We start from the raw sequence: 21,407 nt of genomic DNA on the forward strand, positions 1-21,407 counted from the left end.
TCTTAATAATACATTAATTTTCCTTATGTTTTTTCACTGCATGAAGTATTTGGATGAGATGACTTCACAAAAAGTATACATTGCTGCTGTAATCCAGAAGGATCACTGGTAGCTTTTATACTTAAAAAGCAGAGTTTACTTCCTTTACTAATAAGTAGCTAAGCAATGAACCAAAACCCTTGCAGAATAACAATGGAATTTCATTGTGTTCTCTGGCACCATGTTTCCAGTAATTGGACTAGCATTGTATTGCTGGGAAATTTATAATAGATGTTGACTGAGGTATATTACTGCTACGGTAAGGGCTGTTCCAGGAGCTTCATGGAAAATGTAAAAACAAGGAATGAAATCCTAGCTCGGTGGAACTCTGAGGCAAAACTCCCACCGCCTTAACTGTGTCCAACATTTCATTCAGTGGTTTTGGACAAAGACCCTTACAACTCAAGACTCTCATCTTCAGAAGATTTACAGATGTGCATCACACACGTGATGTGTGACCACATTGACCAGTCAGCCTTGAAGGTCAGTGAGGCTGTGAATGATATTACCCATCTGTGTAAAGTTTTGCATGATGATGAGGAAAAAAAAATAGTCTACCTACTTATTTGGAGTTGCACTGGTGTGAATAAAAGAAGGACTTCGTTTCACAGTGCTGTATTGAATGATACCTGCCTTAAAAAAAAAAAACAAAAAACAAACAAAAAAAAAACACGTTTTTTTGAGGTGGGGGCTAAATTATTAAGTAGTTCACAAAGAGGTGGGGTGGGTAATATTATGATTTTCTTTTGCTCAAGTGCTCTCTTTACACTCACACTGTTTCCTAAATGAATTCAATTTTTCATAGCATGTTTTCCTACAGTTGAGGCCTCCAAATTGTATGTGATTGCAGAATCTGAGGAACGCTTTCACAACTGATATAAGACAAATAACTCTCCTGTTATGGACTGCTTCTTAATAAAAATAGTACTGGTGGATTTTAGATTTCAATCAGTTATATTACTCTGAATTAACAATTAACAACTATACTGATGCATGTAACTGATCAGAGGCTGACTACCCTGATTAATTTCCGTGGTTTCATTCAGCTTCAGTCTTGAAATTCCTGTGGTCTGCTGAGCAAATAAAAAATATCCCAAATTTAAAATATGACCACCATGAAAGGCTTCCAAGAGATCAGACTTTTTAATAGGATATTTGCTGTTTGTAGGGCAAACATTATGTAATTCAGAAAAAGCATTTCTTCTGAGAGTAGATCATGTGACAAAGTTTCCTCACAGCATAGAGTAATTTTTTTTTAAAAAAAATATAGTGATAAGAAAGTATAGTTGTTTTTTTTTTTTAATGTATGTGTTTATGGATAATTCAAGATGGTCTGCATTTAGGGATGATATAATTGAAGTTCTAGAGATTTAACATTAAAAATATATTTTAAAAAGTTTAGTATTAATTTTTAAACACTTCAAAAACATTATTTTGGGTTGAATTAGGCAATGAGTTTCATCCTCAAGGAGCTTAAATGGGAGAGGTATGAAAGCATGTTTTTATAGTTTTGAAGAGGTTTGAATTAGAAATATTCATGTTTCTTTCTGACAATTTTAAGCAAAGCTTGAATATTGACTCTCAAACAGCATTTTTCATAAGTTGTGAGACAGCAGGGAAAATTAACTTAAAACAATGGACAAACAACATAAGAACAACATAAAAATAGGAGAGATTGCAGGTGCTTTGATGGAATTGAAGTTCAAAATTATCGTTTAAAACATTAAGAAATGGTCTAGAAAAATAGAATTAAAACAGAAAGCTTTGTTTTCACACACACAGAATTTTAGATATATATATATATACATGCACATCTTATAAATAATTCCATATCTTAGGAATGGGAGGGACCCGAACTTTTCAAGCACTAAATTACAGTGTAGACTTTTGATCTCCTGTATTCTGAAAGCCACAGAATAAGCAGTCTTCCTCCGGCCTATTCACGTATTTCCTCTAGGTGGAACTCTAAAGGTGCACTCATGTCCACTGTATGAAAAAGCTTAAAGTTATCATCTTTGTAGTGTTTTCTTCAAATATGTGTTAGTTCCTAAATATTTTTAACTTATATGATTTACTACATTTTATTTTTGTTTTACAGAGAAATGGTTAATGCATGGTTTGCTGAGAGAGTTCATACCATCCCTGTCTGCAAGGAGGGAACCAAGTCTCAGAGTGAATCCTGTGCTTGTCACCAGCCTGCCTGTGCTGAGACCACCAACTCTGGGACACCAGCAAGGAAAATCTCTGCTTCCGAATTTGACAGACCATTACGACCTATTTTTGTCAAGGACTCAGTAGGAGCAGTGAGCTTCCTCTCTGGCTCTGAAAAGAAGGAACAGATGCCTCTGCAATCTCCAAGGATTGGGACCAGTGCAGGGGATCAGTGCTCAAGGCTCTTAGAACTTGTGAAAGATATTTCTAGTCACTTGGATGTCACAGCACTTTGCCATAAAATTTTCCTACATATCCATGAGCTTATAGCAGCTGATCGCTATTCCCTGTTCTTGGTCTGCGAGGATAGCTCTAACGAGAAGTTTCTTGTAAGCAGACTGTTTGATGTGGCTGAAGGCTCCACCCTAGAAGAAGCTTCAAACAGCTGCATTCGCCTTGAGTGGAACAAGGGCATCGTGGGCCACGTGGCTGCTATCGGCCAGCCTCTGAACATCAAAAATGCCTATGAGGTAAACCAAGAAAAGCTATCTTGAACAAATCTTGAAACTAGAAAAAGCTGATGTGATTTTGTCATTTTAGCATATGTATTTGGAGCCTTGTTGACTTAGTGGCAAACCTGACACTAGATTTCCCATTAGAATAGATGCATTACACATGCACACAGATGCAGAAACTTGTAGCTGTGACTAATGTTAGAGGAATGGTAGCATCAAAATCAATTATTTAAGTTTGACAGTCAGATTTTCAGCCCTATCTTAACCAGTTACATACACACCAGTATTTACATTTCTAGCTTTGGATACATAAATGTTTATGTATAAGGACATAAGATACTTCCACACGAAAATGAATGAAGTTATAAGCATGAGTAATTATTTGCAAAACTACAGTCCTGTGACTGAAAATAATTTTGAGAAGTTTATCATATCTGGGGCACAAAGAGCAGGATCTGAATGAATAAGAACAGGGTGAGGCTTTGAACTGTATAGCAGTCTCCCAAATGAAATAATACTCGGCAGTTTGCATAACTTAATACAAGGCTAGATGAAAAAAGAAAGAGAATCCAGCACTGGGAGAGGACCTGTCTTACACCTCCTTTTAACATCTCTTCATTCCAGGCTGTTTGGATATGCTTATTTTGTGCTTTGAATCTAGGGACGATGGAAGATTTAGTTAACTAATAAAAGCATAGAGGGCAAAAAATTACCACTTCTGATTGATCATCTCTTGGTTAATCTCAGTACTATTCTTCAGAAGCAGCAAGGAGCACAGTATGATTGTATATGTTGTTTTAATATTTAGCAAACACTTATTTAGGCACTTTGTGGAAAAGCTTTTATTGATATGTCTCCAATGGGGCATCATCTATCCTTGTATTTTAAAAGTTCTCCCTTGTCATCATGCTCAACTGGAAATCAATTATTAGAGAAAGAACAGCAGCTTTATATATAGTTATATGTGTATTTTAGTGAGATTTAAAGTTTTATAACAACATCAACTGAAAAAAAAGATGTGAGTAAAAGCAAAAACATTAACCACTTTCAGGACACTTTGTTTTTCTGTGGCCATATGTCTTTCAGTATGTTTCTGTAATTTCCTTTTGATGATAAAAGCTATACTAGAGATAGTTACTCCATGCATAAGTTCTTTATAATGATGGTCTAGGCTCAAGAAAGGCTTCTAAAATTGTTTTCTTGTTCTTTCTGGCAGTTGTATTTATCCACAGGCACTCATGTTCCACATAAATGTTGTTTTGTTGTTTTTGTTTTTGTTTTTTCTGTTAACCCACTCCAGCAGTAACAACTTTGCTATCTTAGGTAACAGTTAATAATTATATAAAGGTTCCATTACTAGCTCAGTCAGATACTGTACTTTTTTAACCTTTAAACCAGGGAAGAAAAAGAAACAGTCTTTAAGCAAGTAGTCAACTAACTATTTTTTTCTCCTATATCAGGATCCACGATTCAATGCAGAAGTTGACCAGATCACGGGGTATAAGACTCAGAGTATTCTTTGTATGCCAATAAAGAATCACAGGGAAGAGGTAAGTTGCAGCATTGGGTTCACTTCATGTAATACAGTTTCCAGCTATGCTAATTCTTTCAACTTTCATTAGCTGTCAGTCATTATCTTACAGCATAAATCCATATCTTTTTTTTTTTTTTAAAAAAAAGACTGCGTGCTTATGATTGCTCGGACTTTTATCTTATCTAGTTCAGTAATGTAAGCCAAAGGGAATTGTCAAGAAGAGTTTAACCCCCCAGATGCAGAAGTAGAATATACGAATTTAACTTCAGAAGTGCTGTTCATGTTTCCTGTACCTAGTATCTGTCAGCATTAAAGTTCTCTGCAGGTTTATTGGTCTATCTCAGTGCACACTCCGATTGCAATTAAGAGTTACTGTGCTTTAGCTTTGGTTTTATCTAGGTTATGTTCTTTAGAGTACATAAATTATTTTTTATCATTGTATAAAAGGTTTTTACATTCTGTTAACTGAGCTCATAAGTAATAAATTAAGAAACACATTAAATGCTTAAGATCAGGCATTGAAAACACATGGTGTTGATGTGATTTAGAAAAGTCATTGATAAGTCACGTAATGTAAAGTCAAATTACTTCAAATATAAAATAATGTGAACTCCTGCATGCATTTCCCATCAGTGCTACTTCTCACAGAAGTTCTACCTTCCTACCTGATACAATTGCAGTAGGGAGAATTCTTATTACAAACTTAAGTCTTCTAGCATTGACCACTTCAAGAGTACATTCAGTGAAGACAAAGCACAAAACTGGGATCAGAAAAAAAAAGCAGGCACCACTGTTTTACTTAGGGAGGCAGTTAGGATCTCTTAATTGGTTGGGTTTTTTTTTGTTTTGTTTTTTTTTTGTTTGTTTGTTTGTTTGTTTGTTTTTGTTTTTGTTGTTTTTTGTTTTTGTTTTTTTGTGTGTGTGTGTATTTTGTTTGGTTTTTGATCCTGAAAGCAGTAGCCTTCAGGTACATCATCAGTTCTTAGGATACTTGCACAGCATAGGGTTCTTTATAGAGTGCATCAGAGCTTTAAGATGAAGATCTTCTTTCCTGTAATTCCTTTATTTTTCAGAGTGTTTATGTCCTGGTTTCAGTTAGAACAGAAGTTTCAGATAGAACAGAATTAATTTTCTTCCTAGTAGCTGGTGGAATGCTGTGTTTTGGCTTAGGATGAGAAGAGTGCTGATAACACCCCGATGTTTTAATTGTTGCAGAGCAGTGCTTATACCAAGCCAAGAACATCTCAGCCTTTTGCTCTGTCCTGCCAACAGGCAGGCTGAGGGTGCAGTAAGAGCTGGGAGGGGACAGACCCAGGACAGGTGACCCAAACTAGCCAAAGGGGTATTCCATACCATCTGACGTCATGCTAAACAATATATAGGGGTGGCTAGCCGGGGGGAGGGGGCCGGACTGCTCGGGGTTAGGCTGGGCATCGGTCAGCAGGTGGTGAGCAATTGCATTGTGCATCACTTGTTTGTACATATTATTATTATTAGTTTCCTATTATCACCATTGTGTTATTATTATTATTATTATTATTATTATTATTATTATTATTACTTTTGTTATTATTATTTTCCTGTCTTATTAAACTGTCTTTATCTCAACTCACGGGCTTCACTTTCCATTTCTCTCCCCCATCCCAGAGAGGGAGGGGGAGGGTGAGCGAACGGCTGCGTGGTATTTAGCTGCCGGCCGGGTTAAACCACGACAGTCTATCATTTGCTTCCAGAAAGTTCAAACTTCAAAAACAGATGTTGCCAAGATTGTTTTGAAGATATCATACCTTCTTTTTCTTGCCTTTCCATTTTTCATAAACTCTTGACTGAGTTTATTTGTTGAATCTAACTGTAGCTGACTCAGATGATCAGCCAGGATTTCCTTTCTTCAGCTATTGCAAATTTTGGTTTAAAATATTCTTTCAATTTTTCCAAGGACAGAACTTGAAACTGACTTGACACTATCTTGCGAACAGTGCTTCTAGTCTTCCTCTCCTAGTCCCAAACCCACTTCGAAGTCTTCCCATTTCCAGCTGGCAGCAGCCACTGCTGGCCCTGGGCCAGCTGATGAGCAAATCAGATGCTGTGTGGAGCAGCGTTCCATGTCAGGCTGATGCAAGGTTTTAAATTTCACCCATGCCATCCCATTTTCTTTTTGTTGAATAGAAGAAAAAATGCTGTGTTCTATATAAGCGGGATCAGAAATGAAGTACAAGATCTTGCTAGCCAGGGAGCACCAAAGTGCAAACTTCTCGTTGTGCCTTTGTGGTAGGTAGGGAAAGAATAAGAACTGTAGTCTGTTAGTGAAACACCATGACTTACAGGCTGAGTAAGCCTGCAATTGGCCGTATCTTCAGCTAGGTTTCTACTCCTAAGTGCATCAGCAAGTGGAAATGAAGCAGGGACATGTTTATTTTGAAAGCTTCAGCCAATGTGAAGTTTGAAGAGTCTGTTACACTCATTCTTGTATGCAATAATTTGAAGGGGTTAAACTAGAAAATCTCTCTTAGGAGAAGATAACACTTATTTTTTCCTGAATTTGAAGTCTATACCAGAAGGTTTTTGTTCCTCTCACCATAACAGTTTGCTAACATGCTTCTGGAGAGATTTTGGAGTCAGGGAAAATCAGCCTTTAATTTGCCATCTGCTTTTTCTGTTTAAAAAAAAAATAAATAAAACAGAATATGGGCTCCTCCCTGTGATAAATAAATAAATTCCCAAAGCCCCTCTAGAAATACGGAGGCTAGCGACTGCTTCCTTAGCCCAGGATGTCAGCAGTCACAGTCAAGAGATGATTCTGGAAAACATCCAAAAATAAACACTGAGAATGAGAAGCAACTGTGACTTTTTTGTATGTTTGTTTAGTATTGGTACTATTTTTTAAAACAAAAGAGTAAATAATTGAGATTAAGAAAATCTCATGCTGATTATTAAATCCTCTGGGCCGGCTGAAGTACGGAGATTTTTCCAGTAGATGTTTTTCACATTTTCCTGTATTTCCATGAGGCATGTGAGAAACCAACATCTCACTTAAAAATAACTACTAATAAGAAATTCCATAGATGAAAAGAAGAGCTCATAAAAAGGACTCAGGAAATAATAGTAATCTTAAAAGGGCAAATAGTGAAAATGAGTACCTCTGCACAGATGCATACCAGAAATGGAATCACATTCACTTGATAGCAGGACTCTTTTTCAGTCCCCTACTTGACCTGTTCTTGCTGACACAAATGTCAGAGAAACGTTGCATTTCAGATCCTGAAAATTCTGTTGACTATGTCATCTAATATCAGATCATAGAAGCTTGTACAGTGCTAGCTTTGTAACGAGCTTTTTCATTTTCCCATGAAAGACTGCAAATACAAACTGACCGAGCTTGGTATGTAGCTTCAGGGGCTTTGAACAAAGTTCTGGCACTTGGAAATCAGTGCTGTATAATGTCTAATAATTAAACAGAAATTCCATCCACCCCATCATATGCCAAAAGATTGCCATGTGACGCTTTCTGTCGTGCTAAACTATATTATTTGTTGTTTATAACCATTGAAGAAAACAGTGAGAAAGACAGGCCTTGAGTAATCTGAATTGCCCTCTGCTTAAAACAAACAACAAAATGATTCTAGGTGAAATCATCTAAAGCTATCCCAGTATTTAAAATTGTCCTAAAGTGAATGTGAAGCCATAGCAAAGACTCCATTTTTCATCCTAAAAGAGTTTCTCTTCTGGTGATTCTTCTGTTGCAGCAGATATGTTTAACTCTGTAAAGTTATTCGCATCAATATATGAAATGTGTAGAGTTATCGAGACATCAATCTATAGACCTACTCTGTGTATCAGAGAACACCTCAAAGCCTTCAAAACAGAGTGAATTAGCATCCTCAGTAGTACAAAAAAAAAAAATCAAATGAAAAGTCAGTATTAGCCAGCTCATACCACAGCTATCAAGGCTATTTCTTTTACAAGAAAAAAATGATGGCCACGGGATTTAGCTGTAGCTATTAATACTAACCATTCTAGTGCTATAGTGTTTATGTAGAAATCAGGGATTTATCACTAGTGGCAGAAGATCTAAGGTTCGCAGAATCGTGTAGGTTGGAAGAGACCTCCAAGCTCCCCTAGTCCAACCTCTGACCTAACACTAACAAGTCCTCCACTAAACCATATCCCTAAGCTCTACATCTAAATGCCTTTTAAAGACCTCCAGGGATGGTGACTCAACAACTTCCCTGGGCAGCCCATTCCAGTGCCTAACAACCCTTTCAGTAAAGAAGTTCTTCCTAACATCCAACCTAAACCTCCCCAGGTGCAACTTTAGTCCATTCCCCCTCGTCCTGTGGCTGTTCATATTATGTATGTGAAAATGCATTTTTGGTGTGTCCTTAAACCTTCAATTTGTTTTCAGAAGCTCCAAATGCTACTGATTTGCCTTCTATAGTACCCTTAATGAAGTGAGTAAATGCAGTAGCACTTTTTTTCCCCTGATTTTGCTTGGTCTTGGATTCAAACACCCAGAAAAAAGACTACAGAAGTTGTCGGAGAAATTCTCAAGGTGATAATTACTTGCATCTGGTTTTGTAGACATTTGCAAACAAACACTCATTTTGGAAAAAAAAAAAATCTTACAGAACTGAATAGTGAATGGAAGTCATTAGCTTGAAGCAACTTATGCAGTTATTGAGAACTGATACAAGGCTCAGTACAGCTGTCTGGTTTGCAATATCTGCAGAGGGGATGGTTCCTGACTGGAAGAGTCATCATAGCTGTAGTAGAATCTGTACAGGAATGTGTTTTGTTTTTTTTTCCTTTCTGGTGTGCAAAATAATTTCCACAAAATACTATTTTGGTTTAAATCCTATTAAAATCTGTAGGATTTTCTTATGTGAGAACTTTTAGTTGAATTAACTGAGACCTATCTGCTGGGCTCTGAGCCTAAAGTATGTGGAATTGAACTTCCCACTAATTGGCAAGGCAAATCTTCTGTTCTGGCAATGATCACTCCAATTGTTTAGTTGTGTTTTGTTTTGTTTTAATTTGCCCTGTCCTCTCACTGGGAAGCTTTTCGGCATACATCAGGGTGGTATTCTGTTTACAACAGCCATTCAAAGTATCCTGCTGAACTTTATAAAACATAACCAGGCGTGTTATGGTTAGCCAACTGAATTCTTTTTTCCCACAATGCCAACTTCAGGTACAACGCATCACAGTGACTGCAGTATAGCCAAGCTACCTTGAAACAAACTACCTCCAGTTCCAGTAGCAGTCTTACTGCAGAATTATGGAGATCGGTAATTTGCTGCTTGGGAGGATTTTCAACTAATGCTGAGATGTATTATAGTAGCTAGACTGCTAGGAATCACACAGGCTACTGTTGTCAAGAATGGTAGAAGAGGATGTGAAAGTTTTTGTTGATTAAAAATGAAAGTCTGTAAATACAGGGCTGTCCCTATAGGATAGTTTTATAAGCCTGATTCAAAGATGTACAAAAGCAGGAGAGCAATAAGCTTAAAACCACTGTCTGTCCTCTCATGTGGATATGTTTCTATCTTTAAAATGAGATAAAAGTTGAGTTTTTCTCTCCCTGTTACCATTCTTTGGCTTAATGTCACTTTTCTTCAGGTGTCAGCAAAATATTTTTTATTTATTTATTCTCAGGACACAAAATGGTATTTTTAAATCAACTGAAGTCAGAATCAACTAAAAAAGGTACTAGCTCCCTGTAGAGCTGGAACAGCTTTTACAGAGTTAGGCCCGGAGTCCTAATATACAAAAAAAATATAGCATGAAACAATCCAGGTAAAACTCATATCTCAGTCGTCATCTACTGAGAGATGCTCCAGGTAGCCTGCTACTTTTCGAGGCAGGAGGCAGCTAACAGGAGAAAAGAGTGAAAATAATGTCCTCTGATAATTAGAGGAAATCTCTCCCTGTAATGTGGATCAGGTTTTATTAAATTGGATAACTAGTAGAGCTAGAGAGGAAAGCTTACAGAACAAGCAGCAGCACTGGAAGATTGCCTGTGTTGCCAGCAAGAGTAGAGTTAGGAGAGCTGTGTTCCGAGGTGGTAAAACAGGTACGGGTTCTGACTTAGTAATTGGTGGCTATTTTTTCCTCTTTTTTGGGGATTGACAGAGAACTACTCCACCATCAAAACTGCTTTCTGTGTTCATGACGTATGTCTGTCTTAAATCATCTGAATGGAAAATGACAAAGTGTTTGGTTTCTGATTCAAGGGGATTTTTTCCAGTGACCTTAAAGAAGGCTAGACCAAGGACTGAGGTCCCTTACATACAGCATGTTTGCTTCTGCCCACCCCTTTTGTACTTCCAATACAGCAAACCTGGATGAAGGCTCTTGCTAGGAGCTGCATGACTAGTTTATACAATGCCAACCTAGTCAGACTGGGAATAAAGCTCATCAGTTCGTAGCACTTGACAGCTTGCTGGTTACTTTAAGGATTAGGACACAAGATTACAGGTCTCTAAATGTAAGCAAATAATAATTACTGCAGTGTTTACTCTCCCTTAATCTTGGTTTTCTTCGGTCCATAGTACTTTCTTATGATTTCCTCTAGCAGTTATCCCCTTTCACGGCTGTTTTAGCCCCTCTCTGGCCTAGTAGTTTTGCCTTGGGTGAACAAGAAGTATGCAGGATAATTCAGTAGGTATAACAAGACAGTGACAAATAAAAAATACCTTTGCTTTAGTGCTACAGGACTCCCCTTTCAAGAAGGTTAATTTGGTGCCTGCTTGTAAAAGAAGTAATGAAAGATGAAGTAATGTGCCTATGTAACTTAATACCTTTTTGTTAGACTGGAGCAGAGCATTCATCAGTGAATCTTCAAGTGGGCTGTCATTTTTTATTTTTTTTTTACAGTGTTCATCAGGATTTACAGAGAATGTTTTATTTCAGATATGAAGTAACGTGTCTTCTTTATTGTCATACAGATTTCACACTTTAATTTACCTGTTATCTGAGTAAGTTTTCTGTATAGCTGAGCTCATAGTAGTTACACCAGCACAGATTTTGAATCAAAGGTGACTGTGAATGCAACTCCCAGGTGGAGGGATCAGGCCTGTCGTCTTTTCAGATTTGTTTATAGCAAGTTTCAAAAAAAATTAATTTTTGGTTTTCACACTGTTAGGATTCACTAAAATGCAAGCCTGTGTTCTCCATGGCCTAAAATGCTTTCACATGATTTAGTTTTGTCCTAATTACATAATTACATCAGTAACAGGAACAAACCCTCCTGAGTTTTTACATCTCCTCCTAATTACCTGCTTGTAGGCAAGACTCCAATGTCTAACTAATACACATCTTAGTGAAGTTCGCTTGAATTTTTACTGATATAAATCAGAATAAGGCCAGAATCTGGACCAGCTTAATCTTTAAAACTGATAACTTCATATGAAAAATGGCACATACTACAAAAGTCTCTTTAAAAACTTAGGCTGTCACTGAACAACAGAAAAATATTTTGTCAACTGCTTGCCTTTTTTTTTTTTTTTTTTTTTTTTTTCAAAAAGAAGTGTTTTATGCAGTTTGTCATCTGCATAAAGTTTTTATCATCATCAAGACAAGCAGGATTTTTTTAGCAGGTTTACTCTCCTCATTACTCCTTCCTCCTTCTGTTAAAAGCTTTTATTGGAAGACCTTAACAAAGATACAAAAATGACCATTTCTCTTGAAGCACATGCCTTTTTTTAATGTATGAGTAACCTGCAGGGCGAAATAGTCTTTTTGCTGGTGTGGTATTTTTACTGTTTGTTTTTTTTTTTTTTTTAGCTTTTTTAAGCACCACAGGTCTTCCTTTCATTGGGGGAGGTGTTTATGCACAATGAAAGTACTCACCTCTTAATTCTTAAACTCCATAATGATGCCTCTGAACTCATCATAATTGTCTTTGCCTGTGCTGGACCAAAGCTGGAAAAAATAAATAAATAAATAAGAACCCCCCAAAAAGACAGTGGTGTGGGAAAAGGTCTAATCATTAGCCTTTTCACGTGCGGGTTAACGTAAAAACATATACATTTATTAAAGGATTTGCTTACTATTCAAAGTCTGCTTTAGAAGTATATATGGCAGGTACATTGTTATTACAGTGAGAATGTTCACTAGGTAAGAAGTTTTCCCTGAAGTCAAGGAGAAGTTAACTGTGGGAAGAACTGGGTTGTATGGAATGGACTTGACAGCTGAGCTTTATTTCAGATGGACATTTTTGAGCCCACAGTTGGCACTGATTCATGCTGCAGAACACTGACCTTGTAACATCAGTATTTTGGGAATGCTGGTGTGAGAGATGGTAAATTGTTGTCTTTTCCATTACAAAAACATAACTATATCCCCTCCTTCAGTATAGCAGTTACACATTGAAATGATTAACAGCCAAGTACAGTTTTTTAAATATGCACACCACACAGTTTTTTTTCTGATATTGTTTATCCAAAAAAGCAAGATGAAAATATGCTGTCATTAACAACTTGTAATGGTCTTACACTACTTAGATTTCAAACAAAGCAGATTGTTTTGTTTTGTCAATCATTTACTTCAGATCTGACAAAAATGTCTGAAAAGAATCAAAAGTTTCACATGTACTTTATGGCTTATTACCACATACCCATTCATGTTATTGTATTCAGCTTCATCTGTTCTAGCAAATTCTAGCCTCAGAGTTTACTGCACTGCAGATTTACTGGCCTTAGCAGAAGAGGAGATCCAGCCATTTAAATAGATGTAACCATGTTAATTGTAATGAAGTGCGGGGTTTTAGTGAGTGACTTCTAGCTCCTCCCAGTTTCCAGCCTACATCTCCTGCCTCTTGCTCTGGTGCTAATCCTCTCTTTCACTTCTGAGTGCCTTCCAGTTTTAGTGTGCTGTGAAGTGGCATGGTTAACATGATTCAGAAGGGTACATATATGGAAGTAAAAGGGTAAGTGGAGGCTCCAGGAAAAAGTTTAAACTAGTTTACAGGACAGAATGGTTACTGCCAGTAAACAGATTAAATAACTGCAGTAAGGAATCTAGAGAAATACTATCCCAGTGAATTGTTTTTTTTTGTTTTTTTTTTTTGACTAAATGCTCCCTGTCTTCATACAGACTCACATGAAAGTCTCTTGAAATTCTCTTGTTTCCCTTGGGCTCTGAAAAACAGACCCAAATTACCACTAAGACATCTATGTTGACTATGTAAGAGCAAGTCCAAAACAGCCATACAGTTTCATTTCTCCCAAAATAGCAGAGTTGGAGGCTACATTAGAAACAAATCAATACTAAGCAAAAATCTGAATTTCACTTTTATATTTAGGAGTAGTTTTGCTGTTTGCCAGGCAGATTGGTTTGCTGGGAGGCTCTCACCAGCATGCAGAATTGAACTCCACAAAGACTGGCAGTAATAAAAGCATCGTTCTTCAGCTGTGTTGTACTCTCACATTCATTTTACATTTCTTTTAAATCTAAATCAACATCTTTTATTGCAAAATCACATTTCCTGGCTAATTCTTTTCTGTGTAGAAAGTTGCAAAAGCACCAGTAGCTCAGTCATCTCTATAGGACTGTTTTCTGTTCTGTAAGAAATCATATTTTAATCTCCCAATTCATGTAATTATGTCCAGAAACGCGAAATCAAATTTTATCACAGATTATTTCTACACTAAAAAAGCATCATCTCAAAACTTAACACAATTTAGACAGGACTTTTATAAGAATAAAACTAGATGTGTAATCTTACCAGATTCCATTTTTTTACACTCAAATCCCAAAGCAGACAACCCAACAAGCAAGTAAATAGAGCTGGTCTGTCAATGTCTTTATAATTATTTCATAAAGTGTAGCAGATCTTTTTATAGTTCGTGTAAGAACTCTTTGTTACTATCTATTCTCTGATTTATGTGAGCAGCCTTAATTTATGAAGCCAGTTAGCTGCTGTTCCTAATACATAGTGCATTTGAAATCTAAGGATTTAAGCCATGTGCCAGAAGCAGAAGGAACTACCCAAGGAAGAGTCTTTAATGTTGTTCAAGGCATATAGATTTGTTTCTTAGGTCTGTCACAGCTGTCCTGTGAATGATGTTTTACCCTTGGCTTAGCTTCTTTACCTGTAAAACGATCATTTACTTTTTCCTATAAGTATGTCTGGAAATAAAGTCCAATGACAGATTCCTTAAAAATGATCTAATTATTCCCTTTTGAATACACTAGGTTGTTGGTGTGGCTCAAGCAATCAATAAGAAATCAACTGGCGGGACTTTCACTGAACAAGACGAAAAGGTACAGAAGCTGGACATTTCTGTCTGTTTTGTTGTCACAGGGGATCAGGGAATAGATATGCTATTGCTTTTCACACTGATCAGACATCTTAAAGTTACTAAAAATTAACCACTGAAACAGTAAGAATTCGTGGTAGTATTGCAAAGTTCTTTCCTTATAGAGCCATGAGAAATGTGGATGTGACATAGTTTAATTTCTCTTTTCAGAATGGTATCTCTCATACATGTCAAATACAGGTTTACTCCACAGAAATGCACTGTAGGACAGTTCCATAGCTTATAATAGACATCATTTTTATGAAGTGTTTATAGCTCTCTTGGCATATCTGACAATGCATATTTGAATATTAAAATTTGCATAGTTATTATTTTTTAAATATTGCATCACTTCTCAATACAGCAATTAGAGAAAGAGAAAAGACCTTGGATAAATTATAAACAATACATAAGATAATCAGTAGAGTAGACAGCACCTTGATTCCTAATTCTCACAATGAAGTTGCTTTCCAGACATTTCCAGACTTCACGTTTAGATTTGTATAGCAAAAGAGGCTGCACAAAGGCTGAAGAAATTGACTGAATTTTCAGCAGTAAAAATAAATAAATAAATACCAGGATTTAATGTTCCCCTTTGAAAACTTTCCCCTTTAAAACAAAATGCATACTGAGTATTTACAGGATATAAGAAGTAATCCTATTCAAATAAGGAAAAAAAATGCGGTTTCGCTATGTTAGCAGAATTTTGTTTCCATTTCCCAATGTAACAGAGGCTGATTGTCTGCACCAAGTTTTTCTAGGTAAAATCTGTATTATTGCAAGACGAGTTGGTTCCTCTGTGCTGCTTCTTACCCCAATCCTACTTGTACCAGGATAAACTGAAAAGACAATTAGTTTAAAAAGGGAGAAGAGATTCTTGAGGAAATAACAAATTATGAGTAACTGGAGGAAAAAAAAAAAAAAAAGGAACGTGAATGCCAAAAATAGCTTTAAATATCAATTAATATTTCAAAGTTAAAAAAAAAAATGTAGGAGCTTATCTTTGAATAGAGTTAAGATGCTGTGAGACATTATCTTCATCAGGTGTTTATGCTTATTTGTCTTCAGGATTTTGCTGCGTATTTGGCATTTTGTGGAATTGTTCTTCATAATGCTCAATTGTATGAAACATCTTTGCTTGAAAACAGACGTAATCAGGTATGATCTACAGGTTTGTCCCAGGAATACAAAAATTATGATGGTCAGCTAAAATCTGCACCTTTTCCTGTCGTTTCTGATATGGTAGCAAATCCTTGGCAATTTTTAATTACTCTAGTACTGTGGAGCTCTAACTGCACTGAGAAGTAGCTTGGCACATTTCATCTTGGGCTGTGAAAAGTGTGGGGGAAAACACTAAAGCTACATGTCCAAAATTCATCCCATGTCAATATACTTTGTATTGCCTGAAGTTATCCTGTGGCTCACTCTGTGTACTACGCAGCCAGAGGCACGTATACTCCAGAAAATTCAGGTAAAATTATCCCTATAGCATGGCAGGGGTTATACAGATTGCTCTTTTAGTCTCCTACAACTATAAATAGTCACTAACAATATTTTCTGTAATGATCAGACAGGAAACTAAATTTCCTAGAGGAATGTAATTTTATTCTGTAGCCATCTATGTAACTGATGGGTTGTTAATGCCCTAGCCTTTGCGGGTAGAATATCTCTGCCCTACATGGTACGAAAAGTTTTTGGAGAAAAAACTAGGCAGCAGTTGTTTTAATAGCGTTCTGGTAGGTCTGAGTTTCCATGTTATTATTGGTGTCTGTAAATTGGTACAAATTTGGGTAATCTTTGCAAATTGGTTCCATGCTTCCTGTGGGGAAAAGGGAATATAATTTGACCACATCTAAGTAGCTAAGTCCTTCAGCAGCAGCTTTGAAATATGGCAGCCTGTACCTAAATGATGTGTTCACCAAATGAGCTCATTAAGCTCTGTTTGAATTACAACAGATAATAGTTGTGCTCAAAAGTCTTCAGTAATTTAAATATCACAGTTGATGTTTTTACAATGCACACATGAGCCATAGGAAACTATTAGGTTTCCTAAGGGCAAATTACTGTGTGCTGTCTGGACTTCTCAAATTTCATTTGATCAGCTGTTAATGTTGATCTGACCGGAAACATCAGACAGCTAACTAGGCTATCTATTTTCTCCACCAAACTGGCTAATAATTCCTGTTGCCTTGCTGTCTGTATGACAGCCAAAACTTAATTTTTGTCACAGACACGTGTTCCTTTCATTGATTCAGGGAAGAGAAGAAGAATCAAAGAGTAGGAACTGTAATTATTGCTTACATCACAATCAGTCAAATTTTCACCAAAGACCTTTTTTTTTCCAGGTGCTTCTTGATCTTGCCAGCCTGATTTTTGAAGAGCAACAGTCTTTGGAAGTAATTCTGAAGAAGATAGCTGCCACTATAATATCGTTCATGCAGGTGCAGAGGTGTACCATCTTCATAGTGGATGAAGACTGTACTGTGAGTATGTTTCCTTTGTTAAAAGGCAGAAGTGCTGGGAAGTCCCTGGGAGCGGTATTGGCTTCCCTCCCTTCTGATTCAATAGCATTTCAGACCCACTTCCTCCCCTGCCCTTGCTTTTATGGCATCCAGTCAGGGCAGGTGTTGATTTCAGAGGATTAGGTCTTTGTGTAGGCCAGGCTGCCATTTTATGCAGTCATTTTGCATTACCTATTGGTAAGCTATGGCTCTAAGCTCTCTCCCGTGGCATAGATCTGAATGTAGAACTCTTAAAACTCATTTTATTAGCTACTGATGTAAGACAGGAAAAGGGAAAAGGCTGGGTGAAAAACAATGTGGCTTTTAGTTGATGTGCAAAATCAGTTTTGACTGTACTTTTTATTTCTTGAGTATATCTCAACATGGAGTACCTAAACAAGGTATCTGAAGAGAACCGTGGCCTCTCCCAAGATCCTGGCTCACTGAAGCAAAGCACAAGCTCCTTTCCTATCTGCCCAGTTTTATTTCCTTTGTATTCAAAATAGGCTGCAGAACAAGGAGCAGGATGTTATGTTGCAATAATATTTCCCTGTATTTAAGAAAGTCATTCTTAGACAGGAATGTGGAAGAGGAATTTATATAATGTATGTATTCAGATATTCACACAGTCCCTGCAAGTCAGCCAAACTCTAGCACCAAGTTTCCAGTCTGTAGTTTGAATGCTTAGTACAGAGAGAGTCTAATTTCTCTCTACGTTTAGGCTTCTCAAGCATAAAAAATACTTATGTGAAAAGAAAGACAGAGATCTGTCAACATGTTTAAAAGGCTTTGATGTCTTCGCCTCCCCAAGCAAAGTAGTTATTATACACTCCTGGTCTGGAATTGGATGAATGTTAGAATATGGAAGTTCTGTGCTAACAGGTAAATTTGGCACAGATTATAAATACCAGCATTTCTTCTCAGAATGATCAGTAGAGATTCAAGACACTTCAGTGACATATAAAGAAGATAATTATGTCACAGGATTCTGCACCATTGCTGCTAGATGTGAAATGAAGTTAATTTTATACTTGTCTTTATTACAGAATAGGTGTTGATAACTGCCACAAGCATAAGCTTTTCAAATGAATATGACTACTCTAATTTATAACCATGCCAATATATTAAAATATCCTCTTGGTATTCCAGGATTCATTTTCTAGTGTGTTTCACATGGAATCTGAAGAATTAGAGGATTCAGCTGAAAATCTGAAGAGGTAAAACAATTAAAGTTTTTTTCATCATGGGAGAATGTTGAAGAAATTTTGATTTCAATATTGTTTTTCATAATAAAGGATGTGGTACCACACCTTTCCATTGGGTACCATGTATTTCTGCTATGAAGCGGGTTTTGCCCTGAAACGTACATAGACAAATTGCCTTAAAAAGAACACTCTGAGCAGAATAGGAGAACAAGGCCTGTTCTCTTCATTTTGTCAGGTCAAAGTACCTAGTTGCATCTCAGGGTTAAGCTGTGGAAATGGGCAAAACACAAGAAGTAAAAATCTTATTTCATGGGCTGCTCTAGAACTGGTCTGTAAGAAATCTATGTGGGTGACTATGCTGTAGAGCTGACACATCCACATTAGTAGATACCAAACAGTGTATAAGCATATGATTTTAATCAAAAAAAAACAAAAACAAAAACAAAAACAACTTTATAAAGAAGGATAAGCATTATTCTTATTTTGTAGATAGGAAAGGTGGATCAAAGGACATGACTAACAAAATCAAGAATAATGACTGGCAGATTTTTAGGTCTTCTTCAAGAAACCACTACAAATTTAAAATGGGAAGGATGGAAAGAAGTAGAAATAATTGTATTAAAATACTCAGATTACATAGTTTCCGAATTTACTCTGAACCTTTGTATTTAAGTTTTGAAAATTACTGTCTTTGTTACCTTTCTGTCATGACAATAAGTTGTTTTAAATAGTGTCAAGAGTGACAAAGAGTACCTAAAACACACTATGACTAATGTAGTGTCAGGAGAGAAATTGAAATTTCTATACCTCTTTGATCTTCTTTTTTTTCAGTGAACATTTCTTATATGGAATGTAATTACATATATTTGAAAATAAACTTGAAAATGCATGGTTTAAGCAAATAACTGTTGAGATGTAGTAGGATTTTAGACAACATACAGTCAGAAAGTTCAGATGTATAAAATGGTACTAAGATCATAGAATAACTGTTTACTTCCTCTTCTATACTGTGGGAATGGCAGAGACAAATTTTACCTTCCTATTCACTATCCCACTCATGGTTAGTAGTTAAGGGTTAAGGCACTCAAAATGTAATTTACTGCTTGCATGGGCCATTGGTAAATTATTTCTCATAACTGACAGGGAATGTTGGAACCTTAGCTATATAGCTGAATTTTGTTCATGGGACAGCACCGTTATGTTGCAAAAACTGTTCTACAAGTCAGAACTACGAGTTAGAACTTCTGCGTTGTTTTAAGGTCACAATTTCAGGCAAACAAAAAAACAAAATGACGTGGATTAGATGGAAAGTATTATGTTACAAGATATAATTTCAGGCTTATTATGTGATCAGGGACCCTGAATTAAACCCAGATCAGACTTTTTCAGAATTATGGGGTATTGCCTTGTATAACCAAGTTGGTGAAATGATGAGAGAATAATTATCTTCCTCAAGCATGGTGAACATCCTTTGGATATACACTTACACCAGAAGGTGTAAAGTCGAGTCAAATGTCTGATCTTCAGTCAAATCTGAAATAAACTTAGGAGTAGGAAATTCACAAATGTTACCAGCTGTACCCAGTCTAAAGAATATGCGAATTTCATCTAGTACTGACTTTTCAAGAGTGTGAGATCTGTGAATAGTTTGTTTTCAGAGTTGTTTATTTCAATATAAACTCAGTTGCTCATTCTTTATCCTTCATCTGTATCAACTGAAATGATTTGTTTATTTCTTTAATTGATATTTGATGTTAACATTTTGGAATGTTAAAGAAATGGTGTAGTGTATAAATTAATCCACTGTGTCATTTTGTGATGCCAGCTGGATTAGGGTACAAAATTTGAACTCAATTCTGTTATATAGCTGTTGGTTATATCTTTCTTGGCCTTATCTGTGGAAGATATTTACAGTTACTTGCTTTGCATAATGAATTGGCCTGTTGTCATACTAAGCAGATAAAAATAATATTTTATCCCTTAGGGACTATGATACAAACAAAATCAATTATATGTACGCTCAGTATGTCAAGAATACTATGGAGCCTCTCAACATCCCAGATGTCTGCAAAGATAGAAGATTTCCCTGGACAGTAAGTAAAATAAGCTTACCTTTGAAATTCAGAAATGTTTTTTTTCTGTCTCTCTTTCAAATCTTGCTTGCTTTCCCCTCAGTATTTTTTTTTTTAATTTGATGGCCACAGTTAGAATTCCACAAACACAGAGGAAGGTACTATGTTTCCTTTATAAAATTCTTTATTAGTGAAGAAATGGTACACTACTCACACAGTGAGCAGGGTATTTCTATAGCCATTATTTAAAAAGGTTAGCATTCATTTGTCAATGGAAACTGTGATGTGGAGAGCTTGCAGTTTATTCTCTGGAAAGCATTTAAGTGAAGAACAGCTGGAGGCTTTCACAGCAATTCTCTGTAGTTTACTGTGATTGTTGGGAAGCTCTCAAAAGTTCCTTCCGTTTCATTCCCTCCTTTCCCTTCTCGTTCTAGCAAAGATTAATGGTATGTATGCAAGTTCTGTGCTGCTTTTGAGAAGGAACAATTTCACTTTTCTGTGGAAGTTTTTGCTTCACACTTCATCAGGTGTGAGCTTGTGGTGTGGTGCACTACTGAACGTACAGATACGGGAGAGCTAGGAGGGCAGGTCACTTTGCAAAACTCAGATTACAATCAGGTTGCGTTCGAAATCATCAACATAAAGCAAAATTGTAATTCTGTGTTTTCCTCTCAGTGCAGAAACTTGAAAAAAACTCTTCTTACTATAGTTAGAACTGTTAGATAGATGGTTTCAGGGAGAGAGTAAGAGGAGGGGTGAGATTTGTCATGATCAGCAGGTTTTTATCAAACTCTTTGTTTTGTGTCACACAACCAAAAGCTCAGAAAGTAGTGTTGACTGTCATTGTTCCAGGAAGAGGAAAGGAGGAGCAGCAGCATGGTGGGGAGCTGTGTTGCTTCCCTTTTTCTCTGTGCAAGGTTTCACTGATGTTTTGCAGGGGATTCTGTGAAGGACAGAGCAACACAGGAACTGAATGCTCATCACTTCAGGTATAGGGCCCTAAGCTGTCTTAACTGCAGGAGTGGAAGTTAAAACAGAATCAGGTGGATGTGCTGCATTAGATAAATACAGATATAAGTGACTATTTTGAAG

The 21,407-nt window shown here is 36.6% G+C and overlaps 1 protein-coding gene across 2 annotated transcripts in view; it reads left to right on the plus strand.

The window, feature by feature from the left end:
* PDE5A (phosphodiesterase 5A) overlaps positions 1-21,407 on the plus strand; it is a gene marked incomplete at its 5' end in the record, with an annotated part of 59,373 nt that overhangs the window by 11,170 nt on the left and 26,796 nt on the right. For both annotated transcript variants that reach the window (XM_084285830.1, XM_084285831.1), the window contains 7 exons: positions 2,138-2,720; positions 4,166-4,255; positions 14,434-14,502; positions 15,606-15,695; positions 16,883-17,020; positions 18,188-18,255; positions 20,228-20,336. In XM_084285830.1, the coding sequence (XP_084141956.1) occupies positions 2,138-2,720; positions 4,166-4,255; positions 14,434-14,502; positions 15,606-15,695; positions 16,883-17,020; positions 18,188-18,255; positions 20,228-20,336 (1,147 nt within the window). The remainder of the gene's footprint in view (positions 1-2,137; positions 2,721-4,165; positions 4,256-14,433; positions 14,503-15,605; positions 15,696-16,882; positions 17,021-18,187; positions 18,256-20,227; positions 20,337-21,407) is intronic.

Source organism: Netta rufina (genome assembly GCF_964035555.1).
Source record: "Netta rufina genome assembly, chromosome: 4".
In the NCBI taxonomy this organism is placed as follows: domain Eukaryota; kingdom Metazoa; phylum Chordata; class Aves; order Anseriformes; family Anatidae; genus Netta; species Netta rufina.